This window comes from Caretta caretta, chromosome 2 (assembly GCF_965140235.1).
Source record: "Caretta caretta isolate rCarCar2 chromosome 2, rCarCar1.hap1, whole genome shotgun sequence".
Taxonomy (NCBI): domain Eukaryota; kingdom Metazoa; phylum Chordata; order Testudines; family Cheloniidae; genus Caretta; species Caretta caretta.
The window spans coordinates 258,288,474-258,303,891 of NC_134207.1; the positions used below are offsets into that span (position 1 = coordinate 258,288,474).

Consider the following 15,418-nt stretch of genomic DNA (forward strand, 5'->3'; position numbering starts at 1 on the left):
TCCTCCTTCCACCGCCCACTCTGCCAGAAGACTTTGCAAAAAAGGTTTCCTTCTCCTGCAAGAAGTTCTGGAAAACACAGGGGCAGACCATACAGAGTATATACACAGATTTTGACCATTAAAAAGGTTTAGGTAAGTTCAAGTTTATGTTTAACACAGAAAAACAGCAATTTTGTTTATAGAATAGCTACAGCCAACACAGATCCATGTAGTGTATAACTGGTACAAGGCTAGCTTGTCATTTTAAGTCTGCTAATGTATTTTTAGACTCCACTTTCAGGTGGGGATGTTTAGAACAATGGAGGAATTTGGAAGTGTTCTACAGAAACAACAAACAAAGGAGAAATACAAAGAGCTCTCTCAACCAATATTTAATGTCACGGACCGCAGATAAGTGACTAAAATGCCCAGGGCTTAAATTCAGCTGATTTCAACCCCTTTGTAGTTTTTATAGCATGTTTGGGGATGGAGAGTTTGGGACCCTGGGAAATATAAGAATTTAAGCCCTGAAAATGTCACCTTCCTACTGAACTAAGTGTCATCCGAGTCATCCCCACCTTGTCTCTCTCATCCCCACTTAGTTTACTCAAAGAAAAACATGCTTTTACCACTGTCACCATAGCAGTGTAAGAGCTATATTTATTCTACCTCATGCACCAACAAAATTGCTAGTTAAGCTCTGATTCCAGACCCTTGATTGCAACTACATATGACAACACTGTGTGATACAAAGAACTAAACTGAGCTGAGCTGCATTACCATACAAGATTCAGCCTGAAGTTAGAAATCTTACTCTTGACACGTTAGCTAAGCCAGTTTGATATGGAGTGACTAAGAAATAAAAGGATCGTACGAAAGAAACTGACAAATCCAGAGCAAAGCCATTCCTGAGCAACTTGAGCCAACTACAGTATACTTATTAGTCCAAGACCACTATTGCTTTAGGATTTAGACAGACTTCTCACTGTCACAGATGAATACTTATAAGATTCTTGTACGTTCAGAGGCCTTTTTACCTTTACGTGAAAGATCCTCAGTCACCTATGGAGTACTATCTTCCTATCTGGGCTACATATTTCTAAGTGTGAAATAAAATGGGCACATTCAATTATTTCATCAAAGTCAGTCCTATGGAAGATGGAGAACATGCTTTATAGGTTGGTCACAATATTTTTTTTATACAGCACTATAGTTTGACACAGCTTCTTGGCACAACAGCATGCTCCCAATCCCAAGGGGCTGACAATCTAGAGCAGCGGTTCTCAAACTGTGGGTCGGGACACCAAAGTGGGTCATGACCCCATTTTAATGGGGGTCACCAGGGCTTGCTTAGATTTGCTGGGGCCCAGGGTCAAAGCCTGAGCCCTACTGCCCGGGGCCAAAGCCAGAGTCAGAGGGCTTCAGCCCTGGGTTACGGGGCTCAGGTTACAGGCCCCAGCCTGGGGCTGAAGCCCTTGGGCTTCAACTTGGGTCCCACTCAGGGCGGTGCGGCTTGGCCGGACTCAGGCTTCAGTCCCTCCTCCTGGGGTCATGTAGTAATTTTTGTTGTCAGAAGGGGGTCACAGTGCAATGAAGTTTGAAAACCTCTGTTCTAGGGGCACAAATGGGAACAGCACATTACACCAAGCCCCTTGTGATCATAGCTCTAAAGGTTCATAAAACTGGTAAGCTGTAAGATGCTCTTTGAAAGAGACAGAAGAAGCTTGGCAAATGTTGAAAGGAAGGCTATTCCAAGTGTTCAGGGCAACATGTAAAGTAGCACAAAGTCAGGAGTGGGCACCCAGCAATTGGAGTCTAAATTTAATCCACTGAAATGTTAAGCATGGGTAGAGAGGAAGCTCTGATGAAGAACCATCAATGGATCAGAGTCAAAGACTATAGGATTCCAATACAAAGAGAGGAAATATGCTGTTAAAACAGCGTTTTACTGGAAACTGTAATACGAAAAAATGCAACAAATGAGTGTTTCAGTGCATCAAATGCCTGCAAAATAGTATACAAAAAGCTGGTGCAACATACTATGCACTGCGATAAGATGTTCAGAATTACTGTTTATTCCCCTTGAATTCAAAACCTTCACTATCATTTAGCACCAAACACAACCCATCAACAACTATATTATCTCTATTAAGTACACTCCCATGGTGCGAATTATACTGTAATTAAAAGTTAAGTGGTTTTCTGTTCAAACTTCCATGCTTCATAATTAGCTTTGAAAGATACAAATGCACCAGAGTTTGCAATACTTTCTAACAATAGGTGGTCTTGGAGAGGTCTGCTTTGTAGTACATAGATTTTTTTTTCCCCACAGCAGATAATACGGCCTCCAGCCATTACAGGTCAAGTCCAGCACAAGCAAAGCAAATGATTTATTGGGATCCCAACATCCCAGGTTAGCTCTGGAACTGTTCAACTTAGAAGAGAGACAACTAAGTGGTGGAGGGGATATGAATCATGAATGGTGTGGAGAACGTGAATACGGAGGTGTTATTTACTCCTTCCCATAACAAGAACCGGGATCTCCTGAAGAAGTTGATAGGCAGCAGATTTAAAAACAAACAAAAGGAAGCCGTTCTTCACAGAACGCACAGTCAACTTCTGGGTCTCCTTGTCAGGAGACGTTGTGAAGGCCAAAAGTACAGTAACTCCCCACTTAACGTCCTCTCGCTTAACATTGTTTTGATGTTACGTCCCTGCTCCATTACAGAACATGCTCGTTGAAAGTTGTAACATCGTTTGGCCGCCTGCTTTGCCCACGGCTGACAGCCCCCCATCAGTTCCCCTACGCCGCCCCCCCGCCGCCCCTATGGCCTCCTGCCTGCCAGCGGACCACCGCCTTCCCCTTGCTCCCCCCACCTCCTGCCTGCAGCAATCAGCTGTCTTGCAGCATTCAGGAGGATGGGGGGAGGAGCAGAGACACGGGGAGAAGCGAGGACATGGCATGCAGCCTCCTGACTGCCGCAAACCAGCTGACTGCGGTGGGCAGGAGCTGTGCGCCACGTCCTCACTCCTCCCCCAAGCCTCCTGAAGCCGCAAACCAGCTGATGGCCACAGACAGGAGGCTGGCGGGAGAGGGGAGGAGCAAGGACATGAGGTGCATAGTAAAGGGGGAGGAGATGGGGGGGAGAAGAGGTGGGTTACAGGTGGGGGCTTGGGAAGGGGTAGAGGTTAAGTGGGGAGTTACTATATTAAATTGTTTCTTTAAAATTGTTTAAAACTTATACCAGTATTAAATTGCTTGTTTAAAATGTATATAATGCCTTTTATCTGGCAAAAAAAAAAAGTTTCTGTAGAACCTAACCCCCCCATTTACATTAATTCTTATCTAGTCACACTTAGCAGTAGCGAACAATTTAAAGAGCATCATTATCAGCTCTAAGAATTACATCTACTTGAACTTATCAGCCTCTGACTACCTCAGAGAAATAAACCTCAGAAACATAGATAGATGCTTGGCATTACAGAGTTGAGACAGAATCAGATAAAATAGGGAGATCAACACACTAGAGATACACCAAACAGTGTCCAGAGAAGAGAAAAGGAACAAGCGACACAGAGAACAGAAGAAAACATTTGAATAAGTTCCAAGTTTGTGGATCTGACAATTTAGTCTTGTCACCACAGACAAGATGTCACTGCAAATGGAAATCTCTTCCTCGAAATTGGCCCTTTTTCTCCAGACTGTGGACCATCTGCATAGAGGTGTAGGTACACAAAAAGCAAGATTAAGACTAGCAGAAGGGAAAAGGGAATAGGTGATGAAAAAGATGACAGATGGTACAGTGTATTCTATTAGGGCTTTTTGTAATTTCCCTCTTGTCTTTTTAACTTGATCTTTTATATTTAACATATTTGAACTGGACCTATCAAAATGCAAACATGCCTCACACAGAGCAAACATATGGATCTTATCAGATACCCTCTTCCTTTCCCCACCCCATGCCCAAATGTCAACTGTTGTAACTCATTAGTTACTTAACTGGACCCATTTGTTGCATCACTCCACCACATTTGATTATAAATCCTTGGTGATGGAGACTGTTTTCTGTGAAGTACTCTCCAGGACACTATTCATGATTACAGAATAATTCAAATTAAACAAAGATTTCTTAAGGTTTGTTTGTCCATTGATCTTAATTGCTGGTCATTTGGAAGCCTTGCAAGTTGTTAGATCAGTGATTTTTCCAAACAGATTAAATTCCTGAAACGTGACGGAAGCTCAGAGTGCATGACCAGCTCACAGAGTTTCAATACCTCAAAGACTTGCACAATTTAAAAATACATTGGGAGGCTTCTCATGCTGTAGGCTGGAATGGTAAGAATTGCTCTCTACAGTAGAGCTGTCACAGACAGCTGTTTGATGAGCAAGTGTCTTCTGTCACAGGTTCAAATGACGGTTCTTAACTGTGAGCACATTAAAGGAGCTAGCAGATTTGCAAATCAGAGAAGATTTAAGAACAAGGATTACGGCTCCTCGTCTTAACGAACGAGCAAGCCACACAATTTACAGAGCAGAACCGCCAGCAGTTAACTTAGAAAAGGCATAGTTAAAAGTCATGACATGGATGTGTTAGACAGGCCAAATGCAAATCTGCCCCATTTTAGAAATATTGGACACTGCTGATTGCTTTGGAGCAATGTTGCTGCATAAAGGCCAAGTCTGAATGATTAAAGTAGGTACCTAAGAAAAAGTGGCTTATTACAGGTACAGAGCACCTGCAGCTTCCACTGAACTCAATACCAGCAGCAGATACTCAGCAACTCTGAGAGGAAGGCCACTTGTTTAAGTGACTACATTTCAAAACTGGGTGCCAAAAGTGTTGGCCTAATTGCCCGGAAGAGATTAAACCCTACCAGTGTAGTCAGTTGCCTGTGTATTACCAAAAGAGAATGCTAAAACGTAAATAGGTTTTAGACTGTTCCCCTTTAGGATTATTTCTACAGCAGTTGCATTACCGCTCCTTTAAGATTTCAGCAGTACTGGTGCCCCAAGATTAAGAGATTAATCTGTACGGATGTAAATCAGAAAAGAAGTCCCAGTCCTTGCATTCATACTTTGTCTTATTTGTGGGACAAAGTAATGAGGAGCCTGAAGCAGGCTAAAGTTAAGTCAATTTCAACCTGAAAAACAAGTCAGTGGAGATTGATGCTGTTGAAAAAGGAAGCAACAAGAGTGTGTGTTATGTAGAGTCAGTCATCTACTGTTCCAACTAAAAAGCCCATGCTAAGGGCTGTGGGAAAAAGGGAAGAAACTCTTCTGGGAAAGCAAGTCTGGGAACTGAGCCTTGCTTGTTAATATGAGTACAGAAATAATACTTCAGAAGACCTCTCACCCAGGAAGCTTTACATTAATCAATTTTCAAAAACAAGCATAAGATAGCTTCAATTACTACGATTTTTATAGTTTGTTATATTTTCCTATTTTTGGTGTGTTTACGTGAATCTTCACATAGCAAAGAGGGATGGGAAGGACAGAAAAATGACTATACTAGGGGAACAGTGACTATATAAAGTGCTCTCAAATGCACAAAATGAAACAAATAATTTTCTCCTCCAATCTTTCAGTTACAGTACTGTGAGTTGCTACTTGTAACAGTAGCAAACAAGTGTTGATACAGAGGCACCATTTTAAATGTGATTGTATTCCTTTAACTTTGGGAAAATAAAAAGGGAATATTTGCAGTGATTTCAGCATCTTTAGCTGCAGATTTGGGGGGGATGCGGGGCGGGGGAGAGAGAAGAGATGGTACAATGGGGAAAGGGCACATTTAACGCCAACCACTTCCCATACTTTTTCCATATGGTTTAGGGTAGATGAAAATAGTACCACTCACCTCCACTAAGTAACTTCATCACTAGCCAGAGCTCGTCTTTCACCACAAATGATGTGTAGTAAGATACAATGTTAGGATGATGGCATTGACTCATGGCTTGAATTTCTTTCTGCAGAGAGGAAAAAAAAAAGTTATTTTTTAAATGCCTGTTAAATAATCACCATCTACTACTAGTTTATATCAAGACAGGGTGTTCATGAGGCGAAAATAACTCTTGGGAGACAACAGTGAAGATCCAGAAATGTAACAGTTATGTTTGATCTGCTCAGATCAAACTTTGAAATTTTTTCTGAATACAGGATTAAGCTATCTAGTCCTGGCTAGTAAAGAACAAGGTGGAGGACCTCCAGTGACAAGGGTCAAGGGCAACACCCTGGCAAGAACCCAAGTCCCTACTACCAAACTTAGCTAAGATGAAAGGGGAGGTGGCTTCTGGGACTTCTACCAGGTTGTTCCCCCTAGAATTTGCATAGTGGCTCCATCTATCAACCTCTGGTTAATAGGCGTTTCTTCCTTATACACACTATAAAACTTTCAATGCTACTATTGCATTTTGAATCAGTAGAGAATATGGTAGAGCACTTAAAAAAAATTATGAGAAGGAGGAATTCTTCAGAGGATATTATTTCCAGAAGTCAGGGCTGGGCTGCACAGTAAGAAAAACCAAAAAAAAACAAACGTTTGTCACACGCTTGTGTGAATGTTGAGGAAGAAAAAAGTCACATGCACAACATATGCAATCAAAAAAACTGTCAGCTATTTGATTTGTAACATAGGGGGACTAACAAATGTTCCGTTCCTCACACGAGGTGGTGAGGCCATGAATAATTAATGCATGCAACAGCCCTTTCCTTTCAATGCAATTGACCTGTGCAATATTAAGGGTGAGAAAAAACTACTAACAAAAGCAGCACTTCTTCCCCCAACCTCAACAACCCTCATCTTCTATTCTAATCTCTCATTGGCTATGTAAGGGCTTCTCTTGTGTCCACAGAGGATATCAATATCCTTGGAGGCTTGGCGCACACAATTGTTTTAATTGATCATTGTAAATCACAATGGGCATTGTGGTTAAAAATGCTTCCTCTCATAACTGAAACCAATACAATGTGTACAATAGCTCTGTTAGAGCAATAGAAATGCAGCACAATTGCTGAAGAGCTGTATTTAACAGCCAGGAACCTTGTTTTATAAGCACACTGGATGGGGAGAGGGAGAAATGTGAAAGACTATCCAAAATCCATGTGTATTTATTGCATCCTCGGTTTACAATAATTTTCCGATATCCTCCAGAAACAAATAAGGTTTAAAGAGTGATTTTAAGTGAAGCGACTTCGGAGTACATTGCTAGACAAGGACAACAGAAGTGAAAGCTGCTACCACCAATGCCCATGTCTTGTGACCCTAGTCACAGAGCAGAGTAATAAGGAGAAAGGCCCTATTTAACCTGTGATATTGCATACTCCACAATATTAGGCTTCCACCGCAATTTTGACAGTGGGAGCCCCCACTCTCAGCCCCAGGCGGCTGAGAGTGGAAAATCACGGAAAAGTAACAATGGACTTTATTACCACAAATAATAAAGTCCATTATGACTTTTCCACGGCTTGTCTGCAACTCAGCCTATCTTTTGACAATCATCCTGCAATTCAAGTAAGGCCTTAGTCATGAGTGAATTACACTTGCCATTTGTCATGTTCCTTTTCACTCCTTCCTTCACCTTGGGGAATCCTATGCAGCCACCTGATATCAAGTATCAAGAGGCAGAAACTAGGAGAGCTGCAGAAATGAGTTTCGCACAGTCCTTCTCCTGGAAGCAGGTTCCCATTGCCCTATATTCAGTCTTTGTGGCTATTTTAACTTCAGGTAGAACCTTAAGCTGCATCTTAACCTGGATTTGTGCTGGAAATGGCCCACCTGTTGATCACTTTAGATAAGCTATTACCAGCAGGACAGTGGGGTGGGAGGAGGTATTGTTTATTATTCTCTGTGTGTATATAAAGTCTGCTGCAGTTTCCACGGTAAACATCTGATGAAGTGAGCTGTAGCTCACGAAAGCTCATGCTCAAATAAATTGGTTAGTCTCTAAGGTGCCACAAGTACTCCTTTTCATTTTGCCAAAGGTTTCTCAAACTTCAGGTAAAGATAGGACCAGGTACATTTATCTGAACACCCTGAACTAGTTGAAGCTATCTTGAACAGAGACTTATTTCTGATTTATAATTTGGGAAACAGTATTTAAAAGTGTTGCCTGTTTAGGTATTGAGGATGAAACACTGACAAAAACATGTTTGAAGACATGCAAGAGTCTTGAAAAAGGCACATTTCCCATGAATTGGGTATTAAAATATCCACATTGCCAGACTCCAAAAGCTTGTATCCAGAGATCAGCTCTAACTGCTCTGATGCCTTCTCATTAAGTGCCATGATGAATACCTTAACCACATCTCTCTACAGTAAATTGAGCATTTGGAAGCTTCTGAAACTCCAATAAAACTACTACAAACTATAATTTAGAATCATAATAGATACTGAATAGACACCTTATGTAAAAAAAGTCAAACGCATCAATGGAAGACCTGGAAGAGCATTTTGTTTATTTTGAAAGTGGTCTACTCACCCACTGATGTCTGATTCAGATTTGAGTTAACTGGAGTGGAGATGTGGGAGGCTGGCAGACCAAACACCTGACCCACCAACTGAATTTGACTGCAAGCATATGTAAATATGTTAAACGCACTTTCCTCTGGAAGAATTTTGCTCCTTAAAACACTGAGCACAGGATCCTGGTAAATTTAGTTTTCCTTCCTACACATTAACTCAATGGACACAGTATGGGGGAAAGCACTGTGCTTACACACAAATACCTCTGATTTCAGAGAAAACCAGGATGCTGTTTACTTACTGAAAAGTCAAAACCAATGCAAAACAAATCTATTCCAATGTTGCAAACCTTAATTGGGTGGCTCAGTCAAGCCACCAGAAGATCTGCGATAAGCAAAAGTAGGTTCAGATGCAGCCTACGCCACTGCCCTGAGTATTGAGGGGAAGAGTTCTCCTCCTTTAGTTGAAATAAAGGCATGTGTTAACTTTTAGAAAAACCTCCTTGGTTTTGCTCCATAAAGCATTTATACATAATTGCCTCAGAAGTCACAAAGCCATAGCCCTTCAACTTTTCTATTTATTAATTCTAACGTTTAAGTTGAGGCTATGAATTGATAACATGAATGCACATTTTTTAAAAGAAATCTTAAATCCTTCTTCCCTGTATCCTAATCAAACTGGATAAAAGCAGGATATGAAAAAAGGAAGGACAGATATAGAAGCCAGGAACTGTTTTAATCAGAGTTATCAAAAATTAGCCCGTGAAACTCATTACAAGATATTAGAGCAAAAAGCTTGGAAGGATTTAAAAAGCATTAGATATTTATATAGAAAACAAGAACATCCACACCTAGATTAGTAAGGATTAAACAAACAATTTGGAAAGAATATAAGTCTTCATGCTTCAGGGGTTAAGTCAATCTAAAGGGATGGGAAGAAACTGCTCATTGCACATATGCCCACTTTGGCATGTTTTGCACCTTCCTCTGAAGATGCTAGTACTGGCCACTCTCGAAGACTGGATACTAGACTAGGTGGACCACTGGGCTGATCCGGTGTGGCAATTCACATGTTCCTATATGTTACTCTGCTATTAACTCACAGCATGGTCTTGAGAAAAATCACTCAACATCTGCTTCCATTCTCCTCAGCTGCAAACTCAGGACCACACTTGTGTTGTCAGGATTGATGTTTGTAAGGTCCACTGAAGATATAAAGGAGTAAACGCAAGAATACTAAGAGGGTCTTCCAGCTGGTCCATCTCAACCTCTATGCGCCCGCTGCCACCTCCTATGTCAACTATATTGTCGCATCCTTCCTTTTGACTACCAGTATTGTTCACCACATTGACAGAAATTTATATAGATTTACATGTACACTCTGAATCAACTTAAATTACACAAGTTAATGCCTTGTAAATAATTATTATGAGAATTTTCTTTAATATGCCATTTTGACTGGATCAACAGAACAGGGGCAAGTGGATTGCAGTTTTCTTTTAGAAGCCAGGCTTCCACAATCCCTCAGGAATTGATGTCCAAACTAAACTATAACATGTTCTGACATCCATCAGTAGAGAAATTAAGACTGCTCAGCTTCAGTTCTGATGCTCATGTACTGAGGAATGATATGGCGAGGACTGCAGTAGCCTTAAGGCTTCCATTTTCTGTTAGTTAAGGTCCCACCACATGAGATATTTAAATCAGTCACATACCAACTGTGATTATTTGGTATGTCAAGTTATATATTTACATTTCAGAATCTGAAATGCTTTGAGGGTTTTGTAACTTCCCTCCAATCACCCAATTTAAGGGATATTTCCAGTTTCTAGAAACTATCAGAAAATAAGAGTCCCAGTAAGGAAATGGACAATGATGACACATCTGTGCTGACCCTACTGGATCAGTCTGCTGCTTTGATTCTAGCCACCATCTGGTATTGTTAACCCACCTGTGGGACATAGGAATTGGCCTACCAGACCAGATGTTTATCTAGTCCAGTATCCTGCCTGACAGTAGCCAATGTCAGAGCCTTCAAAAGACGGCATAAGAAACCCAATAATGGGCAATTATAGGACAGTCTGCCCATAGGGGAAATTTTCTGACTAAGCCCAGGCAGTTAGAGCAATTGGTTATGCCTTAAGGGATTATAATTTCTCATGCCTTAACCTTGGATATTCTTATCCATGTGTCTGATTTTTTTAAAAAAATCTTTCACAGCTCTTGATCTCAAGTATTTTGTGGCAGAAAATGCCACAGGTTAATTTTGTGCAGTGTAAAGATATATTTTATCAGGTTTAAACTTCTTCAAAATCACTGCAATTGACTATCTGATTGCTTTAGTATTACAAGAAGAGGTAAACGGGCAACCCAGTTTACATTTTTCTTTGCTATTGATTATTTCTAGTCTGTCATGTCCAGTCTACTCCAACACCTTGCTGAACGAGACAGACCCAGCCATTTCAGTCTCTTCACATGGAAGCCATTCCATGTCTCTAATCATTTGTCACCTATTTCTAAACCTATTCTATTTCTCTGATCTGCAACCTAGAAATCCACGGAATCACTCTCTGAAAGTCATGACAGGCAGCTGCTGCTTCCACCCGGTAGGAACCCTATTTGGAATTCCACAAGCTTAATGATTTCCCCTCAGTTGTTCAACATTTAGACTAACTATTAGAGGGCATTAAGCAGACAATCCATTTCACCCAGCTATCCCAATATCGGTGGGGGAGGGGGGGGTGAGGAACACGACCAAACAACTGGATGAAAGTTAACTGGCTTACATTTAACCTAAGGAAGATGGAGATGCTGGTGAGTATAGAGGAATAATTAAGGCCTTCTTGACTGTTAGCTCTTCCGAACAAGAATGTGCCTTTTTACTGTTTGTACAAGGTCTGAGATATGGAGGACACTAGTAGAAACAGTTAGAATCCATGACCATTCCCTCAGGATAGCCATCACTGTGATGGACAAGGAGATGCCTGCTCCAGGACCCACGCAACTCAGCTCTGCACTTGGAAACCAGGTTGTATCATTGGCCAGAAATGCCTATTCCACCTCAAAATGGCAACACTGCACCCATTCCTGGAGGGCAAAGGCCTTGTTACTGTTAATCGCTCTGCACCACACCATGAATGCTATGATCAACAGGGACAATGAAGCTGGAGGATACAAGGTGCAGCACAGGAGTTGGAGGAAAGACATTCACAGTGAACAATGTCCAGCTTGAAATTCTCTGCAGCAGGAAACAGTAACCTTTAATAAAACTGTCAAAAGCACCTAAGTCACTTAACAGCCAAAGCCCCATTCACCTTCAGTTATGCCTAGACTCCTAGGTCACTTTTGAAAATAAGACATAGGCTCAGACTTAGGTGTTTTTGAAAACTGTACCCAATTTTTCTTTGCAAATACAATGGTGGACAAGACAATGGTGGACAAGACACTGCTTGACCTTTCCCCTACACACATTTCTTCCACAAGTACTGTGGCAAAAGGTGATTTGAAAAACCATGAAGAATTACCCTGAAATCCTCTGGCAATATATGCTCTAAGTGCAAAGCCTCCAACCCTGCTGGGGAAAGTGAGACACAGAGGTGGCCGTGATTTCTCCACAACCATGCAGAACAGCAGAAGAACAGGAAACAGGCCCCAGGTGCCCTGGTTTCATTCCCGGATTTCGCCACAGACTTCTAGTAATGGCTTTGCTCCCGTGTATTTTCTTTGTGGCAGTTATCACCTTCTGCTAAATAGCCATGGTGTCCTTCTGTAATTTGGTGCATATTTCCATACTAATCCCTAGCATGGTACAATTGGTATTCTAAAATTAACACAGCTACAATGTATGAAAATATATTCTATTGCCTTCATCTAGAAGCACACATCTGTTAATTATAAAACACATGACTGTTACAAACAGCTTCCAAAACACCACATGGTGAGGGTTACACCAGGACACCAACATGTCTCAAATGTATTTTGAGACATGAGAATCAAGGTCAAGTACCTTCAACTAGCCAAGTAATACCACTTGTCTTGCTTAGCCACCTTTCTCCTGAAAGGATCCACCAAGAGTAAGGATCTCTCCCAGCCTCCCTTCCACTTAACCCATTTTCAAAACCCTGTGTCACACCCACCAGCTGCTACAGCCTAAATCAGTGGTTCTCAAACTTTTGTATTGCTGACCCCTTTTAAACCCCTCTGAGTGTGACCCCCCCTTATAAATGAAAAACACTTTTAAAAATATTTAGCACTATTATAAATTGCTGGAGGCGAAGTGGAGGCTGACAGCTCGCAATCCCCCATGTAATAACCTCGCAACCCCATGAAGGGTCACGACCCACAGTTTGAGAATCCCTGGCCTAAATAAAGCTCCTTCCAGAGTTCATGGTCTTCAGCTTGATTCAGCTGACAGTGCTAGAGAGCGAAACATAAGATTTCTCCCTACTCCTCTCCCCCACAATCCCAGGACTCCGCATGTTAGTTCTACAGAAGTCCCCACCCCCTACTAGCAAGAGTTTGACACAAATCTCATTATTAACAGGGTAAACATTTCACCACCCAAAATGAGGGTATAGCCCAGAAGTGGGCAAACTACGGCCTGCGGGCCACATCCAGCCCGCGGGACTGTCCTGCCCACCCTGAGCTCCTAGCTGGGGAGGCTAGCCCCCAGCCCCTCCCCTGCTGTCCCCCCTTCCCCTGCAGCCTCAGCGCTTTGGCCCGCCACTCCTGCTGGGCAGGGTGGCGGCGTGGCTGGCACCGGCAGGGCTGTGAGCTCCTGCTGCTCTGAGCAGCATGATATGGGGCCCGAGGGGGGGGAGAGGGGTTGGATAAGGCGCAGGGGGTACTGGGGGCAGTCAGAGCACAGGGAGTGGTTGGATGGGGCGGAGGTTCTGGGGGGATGGCAGTCAAGGAGCAGGGTGCATTGGATAGGTGTGAGAGTCCCGGGGAGGGCTGTCAGGGGGGAAGTCAGGGGACAGGGAGCGGTTGGGTCAGGGATTCTGAGGGGGGCAGTCAGGGGGTGGGAGGGGTCGGGAGTCAGGCTGTTTGGGGAGGCACAGCCTTCCCTATCCAGCCCTCCATACAGTTTTGCAACACCGATGTGGCCCTCGGGACAAAAAGTTTGCCTACCCTGGTATAGCCCCTCAGATCTATGCAATTTTAGCCCATTGACCAAACAAAGTGGGGATAAATATTTCCTACCTCACCCCAAAACAATAATCCCCCCAAAACGTCCACTGGTCTGAAGTGCTGTAGGGAATTAGAGTTAACTGAGCCCCGTATGTCATTTTCTGTCCCAGCTCTTGATGAGTGGGCAGCGTTTTATTACACAAAAGCAAGGATTTTGCTGCCAGGGGACAGAATGGAATGTTTGTTGTAAGCTGACTATTATGCTTGGAGTCCCTGATCAGCACAACAGAGGGATAATGGATCTAGTAAAGCACACTAGTTTATGTTTCTAATGGCATGATATAGGGGTGTACCATACACCAGTGACAATTTCTGGCATTTCTTTTTTAAAATATTTATTCTTGGATTCCATTTTGGCCTTCATCAAAACAAGGTTTTAAAAAAACCCATAAATATAAGGATGAATATTGCAGAACTAGACAGGTTTCATAAAAGCTATTAGAATGATGGCAAAATGCACACAGAGAAATTTAAAAAAGACTAGGATTCTCTACCTTTGAAAACTGAGGAATAAGGGAACTTGATAAAACTACACAAAATACAAAAATGTTTGGTTCATCCACTGGGCAGGGGCAATGCCATCCTTTGTGCAGCGCATGGAACAAGGGAGCCCCTGAACTTGACTGAGGCCTCCAGTGCTAATGCAACAGAAATAATTGTTGATTTATATCACAGTCATGCTCAATGGCCCAAACCAAGACAGGGGACCCATCATGCTGAGTTGCTGTACAAACTTGAAAAAATAGTCCAAGTCCCAAAGAGCTTAGAGTTTAACAATAGAACAGATGAAAGGTGGAGACAGGTATAACACAACAAATAAGCAAGCATGGCTAAAATAAAGTCAGGCTTATATTTTCACCCAACTAGAGACACTTTAAAGGGTCATGGTTTTCAGAGGATACTAAGCACCACCTTCTGAACAAATCATGTGTCTCCAGTGGGGTGGCAAAAAACACTAATCAGTTCTGACCATTCAGGCCTCGCTGCGTTAAACAGAAACGGACCATCCTCACACATGCTATTTCATTGCCATGACTGAGCAACAGAGAACTCGACCATATTTTATTCTGATATTAACATAAGAGATTTATTGTTCTCAGTTGGGAAATCAATATTTCTTTTGTTATCTCATGCCCCTTTTGTTCTTGGCCAAATTACTGACACAACCACATTTGAGCAACAGACACTTCAAGTGCATGGCTGTTTTCATTGGCAGTATCAAAATTAATGTCCATCGGACCCCCTTTAATACATATTTTATTGATTATAATGATCAATTCACTTGGCTTTAGCACTAAAGAAAGTACATCTTCACACAATGCACAGTCAACCTGTGGAACTCATTGCCAGGGGATGTTGTGAAGGCCAAAAGTATAACAGGGTCCAAAAGAGAATTACATAAGTTCATGGAGGACAGGTCCATCAATGGCTATTAGCCAAAATGGTCAGGGATGCAACCCCATGCTCTGAGTGTCCATAAGCCTTCAATTGCCTGAAGCAAGGACTGGATGACAGGGGATGTATCACTCAAAATTTCCCTGTTCTGTTCATTCCCTCTGAAGCATGTGGCACGGGCCACTGTTGACAGACAGGATACTGGGCAAGATGGACCATAGGTCCGACCCAGTATGGCTGTTCTTATGTTCTGATGTAACCTGTAAGAGTCTACTTTTCAGTTTACTGGTGCAGAAAGACACCCTTTGATTCCTGTCTTTAACCCAAGTATCTGCCCAAGAGATTATTCCTGTATGTTTTATTTTTAAAATGATCATGGTTTAGAGTCATCCTAAA

The 15,418-nt window shown here is 42.2% G+C and overlaps 1 protein-coding gene across 3 annotated transcripts in view; it reads right to left on the reverse strand.

Moving 5' to 3' along the window:
- The window catches only part of OXSR1 (oxidative stress responsive kinase 1), a 120,202-nt gene that overhangs the window by 63,656 nt on the left and 41,128 nt on the right, over nt 1–15,418 (reverse strand). For all 3 annotated transcript variants that reach the window (XM_048837489.2, XM_048837491.2, XM_048837490.2), the window contains one exon: nt 5,835–5,943. In XM_048837489.2, the coding sequence (XP_048693446.1) occupies nt 5,835–5,943 (109 nt within the window). The remainder of the gene's footprint in view (nt 1–5,834; nt 5,944–15,418) is intronic.